Source organism: Sinocyclocheilus anshuiensis, unplaced genomic scaffold, assembly GCF_001515605.1.
Source record: "Sinocyclocheilus anshuiensis isolate Anshui unplaced genomic scaffold, SAMN03320099.WGS_v1.1 scaffold1950, whole genome shotgun sequence".
In the NCBI taxonomy this organism is placed as follows: Eukaryota; Metazoa; Chordata; class Actinopteri; order Cypriniformes; family Cyprinidae; genus Sinocyclocheilus; species Sinocyclocheilus anshuiensis.
The window spans coordinates 84,298-99,297 of NW_015544259.1; the positions used below are offsets into that span (position 1 = coordinate 84,298).

At 37.1% G+C, this 15,000-nt stretch overlaps 1 protein-coding gene across 1 annotated transcript in view; it reads left to right on the forward strand.

Annotated features, from left to right (window-relative positions):
• The window catches only part of LOC107697992 (E3 ubiquitin-protein ligase MIB2-like), a 75,556-nt gene that overhangs the window by 57,926 nt on the left and 2,630 nt on the right, over positions 1–15,000 (forward strand). The window contains exons 14-17 of the mRNA XM_016498898.1: positions 6,619–6,745; positions 8,230–8,454; positions 12,457–12,635; positions 12,714–12,898. Coding sequence (XP_016354384.1) covers positions 6,619–6,745; positions 8,230–8,454; positions 12,457–12,635; positions 12,714–12,898 — 716 coding nt within the window. The remainder of the gene's footprint in view (positions 1–6,618; positions 6,746–8,229; positions 8,455–12,456; positions 12,636–12,713; positions 12,899–15,000) is intronic.

Consider the following 15,000-nt stretch of genomic DNA (forward strand, 5'->3'; position numbering starts at 1 on the left):
TGTTTTTCTGTCAATATGGGGTGCTGTGTGTACATTAATGAGGAAAAAAAATTAACTTAAATGATTTTAGCAAATGGCTGCAATATAACAAAGAGTGAAAAATTTAAGGGGGTCTGAATACTTTCCGTACCCACTGTACACATACAATATGCAAACAAAAACCTTTATTTTGGATGTGATTAATCGCGATTAATCGTTGCCCAGCTCTACTTTGTATATATTAAAATATTTTGCAGTAAACTCGTAAATATGTTTGTATCATTGTATCATATCACATTTATATTCAGTAGATTTGTAGTGTACTGTAGTTTCATCATCCGCAAAAATTGTAATGTTGGGATGTCATTGGTCTTTATTGAAGAAATGTGCTAAAATCTTTATGAAGCATTGATTTGTTCGTTGTTCTTGTGAATGGAATTGATAATCAGTGACATTATGGCAATTCATGGCATACTAATAATAATAAAAATAATAACACATAGCACTACAGCCGGTCACATGTGCCACAACTTCATAATAATCATTACTTCTATTTGTCTTCTGTGCTTATTTAGCTCAAATAGCTAGTACTTGTACTAAAAGTCGAGTCAAGTCACCTTTATTTATATAGCGCTTTTAACAATACAGATTGTGTCAAAGCAACTGAACAGCATTAATTAGGAAAATAAATTCACTTGACGGTAAAAAAGCCTCATAAAAACTGGCAAGAACGCCCACAACAGAAAATGAATGAAAAATTAATTTTCCAAGTCTATGAAGCCTCCTCCTATAAAACTATATAATATTTTAGAAAAAAACAGCACAAATAAATTAATGTTCACCTTTTATCAAACTATAGGCTGACATACACTACCAGTCAAAAGTTTCTGAAAAGTAAGATTTTTAATGTTTTTTAAAGAAGTCTCTTCTGCTCACCAAGCCTGCATTTATTTGATCAGAAATACAGCAAAAACAGTAACATTTTGAATTATTTTTACTATTTAAAATAACTGTTTTCTATATAAATATATTTTAAATTGTAAATTATTCCTGTGATTTCAAAGCTGTATTTTCAGCATCATTACTCCAGTCTTCAGTGTCACATGATCTTCAGAAATCATTCTAATATTCTGATTTGCTGCTCAGAAAACATTTATTATTATGTTGAAAACAGCGTAGAATTATTTCAGGTTTCTTTGATGAATAGAAAGTTCAGAAGAACAGAATTTATCTGAAATAGAAATCTTTTGTAACATTATAATCTTTTTGATCAATTGCTAAATAAAAGTATTATAAATAAAATAAAATTGCAGCACTAAATAAAATTTCTATAATTTCTTTCCCAAAAAAAAATGTATACTGACTCCAAGTTTTTGAATGGTATAGTGTATAATGTTACAAAAGCTTTTTATTTCAGATAAATGCTGATCTTTGGATTTTTCTATTCATCAAAGAATCCTGAAAAAATATATTCTCAACTGTTTTAAATATTGATAATCAGCAAATCAGCATATTAGAGTGATTTCTGAAGATTTAAAATAACTGCTTTCAAATAGAAAGCAGTTATTTTAAATAGTAAAAATAATTCAAAATGTTACTGTTTTTGCTGTATTTGGATCAAATAAATGCAGGCTTGGTGAGCAGAAGAGAATTCTTTAAAAACATTAAAAATCTTACTGTTCAGAAACTTTAGACTGATAGTGTTGGCTGATTATAATTATAGATTGAAACAAATGTGCTTCAGCCAGGATAAAGAGTATGAAATGTGCTCTGAATTGTTGCAGAAAACAAAACAAAAAAGCTACAACAAAAACATGTTGCTGGAGACGGGCTTATTGAAAATGCAAACTGCTTGTCTGCCAGCAGGAGGCGCTGTGAGAGCGGTAGAGCTAGCGGTTTCCCCGGTAACGGCTGATTGCAATTGCTAACGTTGCTAATTGAACGTGGAAACTGCTCCCGAGTAGAATTAATATCATACCTTCATGCAAATCCTTCCAGCTAGCACACGCAGTACCAGTTATGTGATTTATCAGTACTGTACTGTACTGTACATTTATTGCATGCTGGTAGTTTCTGCACTGTAGTGACGTGATACACAGCATGGCTATAGAAGAGTGCGCGCTACGAGCACGGTATAACATCTGGCAGGACAGGATAGTTCGCTTTTCTGAGCTGAGAGACTTTTTATTTCATAACAAGTTACGAAAATAATGATAGAGTAATGACACTGACATTAAGCCTGTCAACATCTCATCTGACCGCAGATACTGAATGGGGACAGCGTGTTTTTCTCAGGCGCTCTTTACTTAAACTGCGTCTGACAGAAGTGTCAACAGCTTCATGCACGTCTTTTAAAATAAAAGTCTCGCATCAGAAAAACTGATAGAATTACGTTTTTTTGTTGTTGATGTCGTTTCTTTGGCCGTACACTCTGCGACCCACCAGTTGAGAAACACTGGATAGATGACACGAATCCATGGCATCTGTTCAGTGTTTGTAGTGCTTATTGTTTGCAGTGAGGTTATAGCACACAGTTCTCAGTGTTGTTGTCCTGCACTGCAGACCCAGCGAAACCACATTTCACTCTACACTTGTGCACAGCTGGAATGACAATAAACTTGATTCATGTGGAAAGAGAGGCAAACAAACTCTCTCTCAGTCTCTCTCTCTCTTATATACACACACACACACACACACACACACATCTTGTGGAAATACCTTTTTGCTGCCAGCATTATCAGTTACTCTTCATAGGTCAGTCAATAATCATTGCGCTGTTAAATGTTTCTCTTCTGTGGTGCACTAAAATCATTGACTGAATAGAGTTATGATGGTTCAATAATGAACGTTTTGTTCAAGAGATCAGCTCATTTGCAACAGTATGAGGCTAAAAAAGTTTTATTACAGCAGCTCTATTAAAGAGAAGAGATAGAGAACTAAACACAGGAAATGGCACAAACTTGAGACAATATTGAGAAGCTGCTCTTCTGTGGAGCTGTTTGAGGATGTATGGGTTTACTTTGATATACTTTGGAGACAGAATCGTCTCTGGAATTGAGCTAAAACTGGCAAACCCCATCTTTGGGCATGGCCTGGAAAGATAACAATGATTTCTAAATGTTTTAATTATTATTTAAGGTTGGGGTTAATCTCAGCCACAAATGGCAAAAGTTGTTACTAGTAGGGCTGTCAAAAAAAAATTCGAATTTCGAATATTCGTCGAATAAAAAAAAATCCACATTTAAGGTCTGCGGCAGGTGTCAGGCAGCCTTATCAGTGGCGCACGAGATGCGATGACGATGTATGTGTCATTGATTGAATGCTTTTGTTAGTCTATCCAGTTGAACCCACTAGATGCGGCGCTGCTACGTTGTTCATTCATATATTGCAGAAAACGAGAGCATCAGTGTGGCGAAGATGTTGTTTATGGCGAAACTGAAACCAAGCCGTTCACACAGAACACATATTTATCGCATTTTCAAGAGAGGCATCTATCAGCGTTGCACTCGTGTCTCGCACAAGAGAGCCGCATGTTTAGAAAGCCATGTAAAATTAATGCAAGTTCAACTTTTAAAAAACATGTCTTGAGACTTTATGGCGGTTTTTCCCCATCCCACTGCATCTCATGCTTTTAAATGAAGAAGTACTCTTTGTGATTGGTTTTCGGTCCTTTGTATTAAACTATACATACATGCATGTCATGGTGCTGTTTTTTTTCTAATTGTTTAAGCAAATTTATTAATTATATATGGTTTATAAACATTATTTTAAACATTATGCACTTTTTTTCAAAGATAGTTGTGTTATTTTATTACGCTTTGAAGAAACGTGCATTAGTAATATTTTGCTCGATGCGCCCTCTTGTGGCCTCAGGAGAGAAGCCAAAAGCTATTCTTCACCCTAACTGAAACTATGCATTTTAAATTAGAATATAATTAGAATATTGATCATATTTAAGTACAAAATTCAAATTTAGTTTTCCAGTCATTTTGACAGCCCTAGTCACTAGTCTGATTGACGCTTTGTACACCATCTGGGTGTCAGGATCCGCTTTCGTTTGAGGTTCTTAGTATTTAGTTAAGTTTGTTTCTGTTATATCTGAAAAATCTGTTCTTATTATATTTGGACAGGTCTACACACCCTTCTGTTATTTTAGTGTTTTCTATGCAACCGTTCACAGAGACTGCCACAGCATGATTTGATTGATGGCCATCTGTCATTAGCTTGAAGAAGATGCAGTGTGGACCAGACTTTAGACCAATAGCCGAAAATCTGACTGCTTTAAACTAGTTGAGGATTTGTCTGTAGTCTTTCTAATGAACACGTTTTCAGCCTATGATCATGCCTTGTTTAGATGAGATGGCATTAGATAAACGTGTGTTGTATGGTCCTGCAGATGAGCTCTAGGATGTCAACAGTGAAACTTGTTATTCTGGTCCCAGACGTTTTATTTCCCAAACACAGCTCACATGAACACAGCTGCGCATTTCCAGAATAATGTCCTACTGGCCTACAGTCCTAACTATATATCAGTTATTAAACTGATTTACGTCTCATCAAGTACACTGTGACACATTTCAGATCGCTTTGAGCCAAAAGTGAGTGAGTCAGATGTTCATTTAATAAGTCTTGAGTGATTCAGCGAGTGAGTGACCTGTGTTGTTATATCAATGATTCGGACCATCATTTTTGAAAAGAACCAGCTCATAAGAACTCTAAAACACAATACAATGCAATGCATAATTCACAATAAATGTAGAACAACCAATATGGTTAATTCATGTCATCACGGTTCATTCACTGAAAAAAAAACAAAAAAAATCAAGAAGTAAAATTTACTTAATTTTTATTTTACTTAATTTCATATTTTTAAGTGAAATTTGAGTATGGAATTAAGTTAAAATCTACTTAACTAAGTTATGTAAAATTAGCAAAGGAAATAAGTAAATTTAACATGACCAGTTAGAGTTTGATTAGTCATTTCTACTTAATTATATACTCAATATACATTTCACTTAGTCACGGTTTGTAAACTTTACTCAAACAACATAGCACTGAAAAAAAGATGCCATTAAAGCATGTGGTTCACTTACAATCACGAATGTAAGCAAGTAGACAGCTCCTTATTCTTTTTAGGGTAATATGTTTACTCAATATAGTTATTAACTGAATGAACACAGAGACCTGAATACTTGACACATGATACACAAAGACGGTAACGATCAGTGAATAGTGTTTGAGTATGAATGGGTCATTTTGAATAAAAAATGAACTCCAGATGTCACAAAACAGCAAGTTACTTAACCTAACAACAAAAGCAACCATAAAACAGTGAACACAGCAAATAAATGTACCTTAATTATTCATGCCCAAGTGCATGATGGGAACAACGGGTGACTTTGATATTTACTTAAACAATCTTTGTAAAAATAACAAACAATTCCAAGTAAAATATACTTATAAGTTCAAAATTTAAATTCTACAAGCTTAAATTGAGTACTAATATTGAATTTACTCTTTTTTTTTCTTTTTTTATTCTTGCTAATTAAATAACTAAATTATTTAATGTAGAAATTACATTTGTTTTTCTGTAGTATTTGCTTTGCTACAAAATCATTTTAATCAGTGTTGGGACCAATTTTAATGGACTTTTCTGAGAGTGTTTAGTTGAGACTGTGAACTCCTGACTGCATCACTTTACTTCTGCACTGACAAAATGTCACGGAAATCATTCCAATGCATTTTATTATTAAATGGAACCATTTCTCAATTCCCAGCCCAGAGTGTTATTGTCATGGTTGTGTGTGTAAGTGTGAGTGTTTTGTTTTGTTTTGTTTTGTTTTGTTTTGTTAGGAATCAAGGTCAGTACTATGAGCAGATTGGTGACATGGCAGCCAATTAGATTGACTCGCAGATGCGCTTCCTCACACACTCACAAACACAAACACAAACACGCACTCGCACACACACACACACACACACACACACACACACAAAGGGTGGAGGTGTAATCTACTCTAATGCAGAGCTGCTGAATCCTGTTTGGCATCAGCTTAAACCATTGCACACACTTCAAAACACGGCTAATCTCCTCACGAACCAGCTGTTTCTCTGTCCTCTCTGGAGCACTGGAATGTGACTGGTCAGTCTTGGCATTCAGCGGGTCAGATATTTTTATATAATGATGCTAATCTGTTGTCCCTAGCTGGATTTCCTACATAACTGTTCTAGTTTCATGTCTCTCCTGTTGCATTGTGCTCTCTTTCTCCTCATATAATGAAATAATTTACACTCGGATCAATCGTTCATGTGTGTATATACTGATTTGGTAAATGAGCAGCTGTGTAATGAGAAGCGTGATGCACAGTCACTGCAATAAACAAGATACGAGATCACGATGCAATCCTTGTGTTTCCTGGTGTTTACTCTCAGAAAAAAAGGTGAGAAAGCTCAGTCCCGCTGACAGCTTTTGAATTTTTTTTCTGAGAGTGTAGGAAAACGGATTTAAAAGTAAAATGTTGTGTCTAAGTTCCTGAAATCCAAGTATTGAATGAGTCCTAGTGGTACTGGATTCCCGTTTCTCACACTGTGGGTGTCACACGGAGCTGATCGTCTTGGTGTTTGTTCGTGTTCCTCCAGAGCGACGGAGATGATCTTGGCTCGAGCGCGACAGCTGGCTGATGTTAAGAAGGAAGATGGGTTCTCTGCTCTGCATCTGGCCGCCTTGAACAACCACCGAGATGTAGCTGAGATTCTCCTCAAAGAGGTGTGAGAGATTGACCTCAGAATTAACTCCAAGAATACTGTCTGCTTAAAACATGGGAAAAATACATGTACAGTCATACACTTACAATGGATGTCGAAGAAGAAAGTGTACAGCAAATTACAGAATTGTTTTGAAAGTATAACAATAATGCTTCAACAAGTCTAATAATCTGATCTAATGAATCACTTACCAATCTTTATAAAGTTATATCCAGACTCTTGTCCCAACAATAATAAAAAAATAGATTTTACAAACTCTACCACGTGAATTACATTTATCAGAAATGTAGTCCCACCTGAAAAGGATCATTTAAACAACTTTACTTTTGTTACTGAATTTTAGTTGAGATCACTTGCCCAATAAACTCTCAGTATATACATAGACACACACTATAAGTTATTTTTTGTGTTAATGCCACAGTTGTTTTCAATGACTATGTTATTATGTGACAACCTGGTTATTTTAAGAGCTTTATTTAAACCCCCTAACTTGAACAACATTCATACCCTCACTTTTTGCCCTGTGTGTTGTGTTTAGTGTGAGCAATACAATATTTGATTAGCTGAGTTTGCTGCCATCTGGTGGCTGGTGGGTTTATATGCGTTTATTAAATTGGAATGTTTTGTAGGTATTTGAAGCTGAAAAAAAATAAATGTAGTCCCAGGAGGTTTTGAATAGTTTAGATAATGTGTTTTTTCTGTGTTTCAGAATGTTGATGATATTTTTATATACACATTCAAACTGCAATAACACAAACAGAATTAATCAGTTGGCGCAATTTATTTTTGCCTACAAAATATAAGCAGATGCCTTTAAATCAAAACATATTTAAAGGGATAGTTCACCCCAAAATGAAAATTCTGTCATTAATTACTCACCCTCACGTCGTTCCAAACCCGTAAGACCTTCGTTCATCTTCGGAACACAAATGAAGATATTTTTGATGAAATCTGAGAGCTCTCTGACCCTCCATAGACAGCAAGGATACTAACACGATCAAGACACAGAAACGTAGCAAGGAGATCGGTAAAATCCATGTGACATCAGGGGTTCAACCGTAATATTACAAAGCAGCGAGAATACGTTTTGTGTGCAAAGAAAACAATAATAACAATGTATTCAACAATTCTTCTCCCCGAGTTACTTTAACAAAAAGTATTCTCTTAGCTTCGTATAATTACGGTTGAACCCCTGATGTCACATGGATTATTTTTCCTTGCTACATTTCTGTGTCTTGATCGTGTTAGTATCCTTGCTGTCTATGGGAGGGTCAGAGAGCTCTCAGATTCCATCAAAAATATCTTAATTTGTGTTCCGAAGATGAACGAAGGTCTTACGGGTGTGGAACGACATGAGGGTGAGTAATTAATGACAGAATTTTCATTTTGGGGTGAACTATCCCTTTAAGCTCAGTTCAGTATGTCAAACTTTTGCCCAGCAGTGTATTTGTAACCTGCCCTAATCCTGCCCTCTTTGGCTTTAAGGGTCGCTGTGACATCAACATCCGCAACAATCGCAATCAGACGCCACTGCAGCTGGCTGTGACTCAGGGTCATGTGGCTCTAGTGGCCCTGCTGGTGACGGAGGGGGCAGACGTCAACGCAGAGGATGAGGATGGAGACACAGCCATGCACACGGCTCTCAGCCGCCAGCAGCTGGCCACCGTCATGAGCAGCGGCGAGGGCGAAGGAGCGCTGCTCTACAGAAGGGTAAGAGCCGTGGACAGAGTGACTGAGAAAAAACATCCAGTGCAATACTAGAATACTGCACACTGCATACTGCATGGTATACCCTAGAAAAAAAATTCATACTAAGTATACTTCAAATCCATTAACATATTTATTGACATATCACTTAAGACTTGCTGATAAAAAAATATATATTTAAACTTTATTTGGATCATTTCTTTTTTGCACAATGCAGAATTCTTAATATGTGACCCTGGACCACAAAATGTATTTGTAGTATACTTGGCACAAAGTAAATGTATTTCAAATACATTTTAGTATTTTGTTTTTCACTAGGTTATTTTATTTGTGTCACAATCAACTGGGTGATATCTTATTTCATGGTATAAGTAATTATTAAGTCCAAAGAAACAAATGATAAGAAATATGACAGATAAATACAATAGAACAAAGACACAAATGAAACAATGAGTGTGTTTGCATGCACCCTCTTAATGCAATTATAATGAGATTTGCCGGGTTTCCATCCAAAGTTGCGAATTTAACTTATGCGCAAAACTGGAATATCGCATAAAACATTTGCGAACAAGCATCGTTTCCATCCAACAAGTAAAAGAGAACAAAATCGTCACTTCCTAATAAACTGGCACTATAAATCACTAAGAAAAGTAGGAGAATATAATAATTTTCATATATACTAAATTACTTGCACCTCAGTGCGAGAAGACTCATGCTGTGGAATGAGATCGGTCCGCTGGTTAGTCAGCTTATGACGTCCCATAGCGCAAAGTCACATGACTTTTTTTTGACGCGCTTGGAGGAATTTATTCGCAAAATGCATTTCCATCTCCCATTATTCGCATTAACCCTTTTTCGCACAAGTCAAAATCCACCTCAAGCGAGCGTAAAAACTTTTTTGCGAATTAAGGCATTTTTATTCGAAATTCAGCGTTCAGCTATTTTGGCAATATTGCGATTAAACTTTACCTCATGTAAACACAATACTTTGATCTAAATAATGTGATTTTGCTCATAATCGCAGCAAGCATAATCATATTAACATAGGTGGTGTACGCCTATTTTAATCAAAATATGCAGGCATGTAAACACCTTAATCGCAGTATTGCCGCTCTGACCAAAGTGCACATGTGCTTGTGATGTAAAGAAAAACGTGACACGCACCTGCAGAAATACAGTTGCTCTGCTCGTGTTCATCAGGAGTTCTCTTTTCACAGCAGTTTAGTACATTGGATGTTGGTTTATTTCGAGTCAGTGTCAGGAGTGTCAGGATATCAGGAGTTTCAGGCACGCAAAAAAAGTGAATAACTTAAGTAATTTGTGTATTAGTGCTTACTGTAGACGCGAACCGTTTCAAACGATTCAGTCCGATTTGGTGAACAGGTTCGACCAGTTCACTAGGAAGAACCAGTTAAATAGAACGATTTGTTCGCAAACCGGACATCACTAATACGCAGATTGGAAACGATGGCGGGGAAGAAAGCATCGCATTTCTGGGGAACCGAGGAAACAGAGTTCAAGTTGTCGACGTAAATAAATTAAAACAGCGGCCATTTAACACACCTATACTCTTTCTTAATCCATCATTTGTGCTGTGCAGTGGCGTATGTGAATAATGGCAGTAAAAAAATAGCCACAATTCTTAGCGAATAATACAAATAATGGAAATTGCATGTAAACGGAGCTTTACTCATGACATGTAAACATCATAATGTGATTAAGTCCTTGCTCTGATTCTCGGAAATAATCGCATTATTCGTGCGCATGTAAACGTAGTCATTGTCACTAATCACTAGAAGGGCTGTTCCAAAGTGGGACCTATCCATGGTTCCTGGAGACTTTGTTTCAACAGCCTTTTGAGCTTCTGTCTTTAAGACAGCCTTGCTTCTGGCCATGGCTTCAACCAAATTTGTCAGTAGGCGCGTTTCCATTACAGATTTTCGCAAAACTTTGGAGAAATTTTATAAATGTCGATAAAAAGGTATTGCGAATTGTTATGCGACTAAAACGTAACTTTTTCTCTCGCGATAAGTCATGGCAACGGATTTTGGTGGGATTTTGATGGATTTTGGCTATATTTATTCGAAGGAGGCATATGCATGTATCTTTACTGAAGCAGCGCGGAGAGCCGCTTCAGAAACATGCGTGGCGCGACTGGTATAAACACAAGCATTGACTAGAGTGGCCGCAATCTGCTTCAGTGGCCGAATCAGAGCCACACTGCACCGCAAACATGTGCAGTGTAAATTGTCCAAGCATTAATGGCAGGGAAAGCCACGTATGAAGTGTTTCTTGGATGTTATAGTGCATTGAAGAACGATCATATGACTTTTTACATACGCCATGTGACCTGTAAATGCGAAAAAAACGTCTCCATTGCAGTTCTGCGAAATATTCCATTTTCGAATTGCCTGAAAAACCACTTCATGCAAGTGTAAAAACTTTTTTGCGATATATGGGGGTTTTTGCGAAATTGGCGCATTTCCATTAGGCGTATTTTCAATTAGCAATTTTCATTTGTGCAATTCGAAGGGTAATGGAAATGCAGCTAGTGATTTGCATTGTACTCTCTGTTTATTCCTTGTGCACTACATTCTCTTTCGGTGCAGATACGGTTTTTCTTAGGCCCAACCTGACACTAATGCCTAAGTGCTTCCCAGCATGCACACGTAAGGTCATCGAGCTTTCCTCTTTCTACCCACCACCTTTCTCCTTTGTGCAGGATCAGAGGTTGAATGCTCTATGTCCTCTGCATACACTGTGAAGGGTTTAAATGGATAGCTCTATCATTGGCAAATTAATATAAGCGAGTTGCTTCAGAGTACACTCTACCAGGGGCATGGCTACCTCTTGGGCTCTGTTTAGAAGAGTTTCATTGCAGGAAATTACAAGCTGGGTTTGTCAGACACTACTGGTTTGATGTTCATTCTGTCCTGGAGTATATAGCCTTGTTCTCTTAAGCAATCAATTCCTCCCCAAGCCTGGGCTGTCAAACTCTGCTTATTCATGTCACTAAGTCTTTATAACTTTGCGTGGCACCATTTTCATTACTATGTGGGTTGCCGGGTTTAATTATGTATGTGTATTACTACATGCCATTCACACTCTATCTCCACCCATGTAGCACTATCATCTTTGTGTAATGTTACCAGACTTTGTCTTTGCAGGTGACTGACCCCTTGCTTTCAGGGCCTCTCTGTGAATGTATTGGTCAACCAAGAGCTGTCCATAGGACCCATAATTGGATCTTAAACACAAGATAAAAGATGAAAACAATAGGTTACTGCTTGTAACCACGGTTCTCTGAAACATAGAGTGGAGAGATCCACCAAGATTGCTGCATGAGATGCAAACAAGCTCACTGAAAAAAGGTAGTTTGTGGAGGTCCTGTTATGTGCACATGGTCCTATACCTGGAATTAGGCACATGCCCATGTCTGTCAAGCCAGACTTGGTGTCATTTGATGCTTCTGCAGAGGTCAGGTACGGATGCTCTTCCCATCGGTGGATCTCTCATTTCCTTGTTCCAGAGAATCAGGGTTACTAATGTTAAACCATTGTTTCTTACTGTAGTACACTACATTACTGCCTTGTGAGCTCACTGTTGCACGCTTAAAGATGCAGTAAGGGATTTCTGAGAAACACTGTTGAAAGTGGTAATTGTTGATAAAAGTAATGATTCATAAAAGAAGATAAAAAACCACAGTTGCTTTCGCTTCTGGTGCATTTGTCACTCTTGAAATGGAAGGCCAATCAACCACTGCATTGTGGGACACAGTATTCCACGCAGTGTTCTCTGCGGTCTGCTGCATGCTAAGCATTTTGGTAAATGTAGTAGGTCAGCTATGTGTTTCATGTAAAAATTCACATACTGTGCAGAAATAATAGAAGCCTTGCACACCAGAGTAGCGTTGTCCTGTTTTCCAGTGTATATGTGTGCTGCTGTACAGTATAATTAAGAGAGAGGTAATCAGTGGTGTTTATTCCTTCCTTCCTTTGCATGTAGCTGTGTAGCTCAGGGCTGATGGGAAACACGGAGCTGAACGTAGGAGCTGCTATCGCTTGCTTCTTGGCACAGGAAGGGGCCGATATCAGTTATGCCAACCATAAAGGTAAAAGCCCACTGAACCTGGTTGCAGACAGCAGCGTACAAACTCTCATCAGGAGCTTCGCAGAAAAACACAGGTGTGTCTCAGTGTATTGATTGTGGCGCTCACTAAAAGAGGGATTAAAGAATGAACAGATGTGATCTTGTGTGTTCAGGCTTCAAGCCGTCACGTGTGGCACGGGCACGAGCAGCAGCAGTCTCAGGCGAGTGCACACTACACCCAACACCATGACCAACCTGGCCATGCCCAGCGCGACGGGCCCCAGCGAGTGCCTGATCTGCTCCGAGCTCGCACTGCTGGTGCTGTTCTCTCCATGTCAACACAGCGTCGCCTGTGAGGGTGAGCTTACTGATCGATGAACAAACAAGTCCCGACCTTTGTTGTTGTTTGATCAAAACGTAGTTTCACTCAGAAATACATCACAATACCCTCCTGAGAACCTGGGAAAAGAGCTTTTTGTTTTTTTCATGTCATTACATTGTTTAGAGCATAAGAAAAAAATGGAAATTAACATTTTTTTTGGAAAATGATATTTTATTCATATGTTATGCTATGTCCTCTGTAGAGGACACCAGGACTCAGTTTCTCTAAAAATAAAATGACTTGAATAGACATGAAAAGGCAAAAACAATGAGGTTTTTTTTTTAAATCACCAATCAATTTTTAGGTTTCAGGATTTTTTATACCAAACTTTAAGGATGATTCTCAACTATGTTATGAAATATATAACTGAAAAGATTTGATATAGCATTTTGCTTTATGCAATATGTGTGTAAAAATACCATAAACTGGTTTTCCCATTAAACACAATGTTATCTATACATTGCATCTAATTTGCATGTTAATGTGCTGTTGGGACAGCTTGTTGAAAAAAGAAGTGTACTAATGGGAGTAGTAATTGGCCAGATTTTCATAATAACATCTAATTAGGACTGCACGATAAATCGCATGCGATATTAATGCGCATCTTGTCAGTAAAGCCGGTTCTGTAATCAGCAGTAAATCTCCATCACGTGCGTGCTTTCAATCATATATGAACATGGTTTAGCGCAGCTCGTCAGTGAACAACAGCTCTGTGTAGTCAATGCTGCTCCATGTGAAAGCACGCTAATTACAGAACCGACTTTACTAACAAGATGCGCATTAAATATCGCATGCGATTTATCGTGCAGCCCTACATCTAATATTTCATAAGAATATTGATATATATTTTGTTTTCCTATTCAATTGTTTTGTCTCCCAAAATGTGTAATAAACATGCTTTTAGGTGTCCTCTTCAGTGGACAAGTATGAAATGATGTTCTGTTTCATAAGAGGAAGTCATATTTTGATTTGAAACCCCTTAACATTTTCCTGAGATTGATCCTGTTGGTTTATGACAAACAATTTGAAAATTAATCAAATTTAAATTATAATTGCAAAATATCATATTTCCATAAGGATGTACAGGATGTAGCACTGCATCGCATGTCTCTGTTGAGAAGAGGAAGGGGTGGTTGTTGCTGGTTACTGTATGATGATTGAAATCATGAAATGGCCTTAAACAATTAATAAATAAACTGCAGAATGTTATGTTTTCTAATACACACATGAATTGCATGTATTCAAACAGCGCTGCACGAGCTCGCGGCGGTAGGGTTCAAAGTCCAAAGCGCAAGGAAAATCTTCGCTGAAACAGAGTTACTCGTCAGCTGCTCAGTAACATTTCTTTTAATTTCTTTAAAGGCATGTGACAATGCGATATGTGCGACAAACATCTTCCCTAATTCGTAATGAGAATCATTTATAAATCTACTGTTGTCAACAAAAAGAAGCACTGAGGTTTTCCTGCGGGTTTCCACCAAAATAAAAGTTGAGAAAAATCAAGAACTCAATCAACATTCATAAATGTTAGTATTGTAATTTTACTATTCTGTAAAATAAAATAAAAAAGTAAGACAATAATAATGATAATAATCATTACAACAGCTCTATTAATACATTTATTAACATCCACACTTGGTGTTCAAATTGGGATCTGTAATATATTCTAATGTTTTAAAAGAAGTCTCTTCTGCTCAGCAAGGCTGCCTTTATTTGTACAGTAAAAAATACAAGCCTGATTCAAAAATGGCCCAAAAATATTTTAATTTTAATTTAAAATGTAATTAATTTTAAGTTAAATTGTGCTTTGTTGGTATGTCTACTAGAATGTTAAAAAATGTTCAGTGTTAAATATTTTTAAATTGTTGTTTTGTAATTGATTTTTTTATTTGAAAAGCAGGACAATACAGTAAAAAGGGCATTTTGGCTATTTAATTCATGCAATGGTGAAAATAAATGGCAAAATACAGTACATGGGGGGGGAACGTGAAAAACCGTATTCGGCCTTCAGCCCAGTGTTTCATTTTGTTTGGCTTTGGCCAAGAATTTTCATTTCGGTGCATCCCTACTGAAAACCC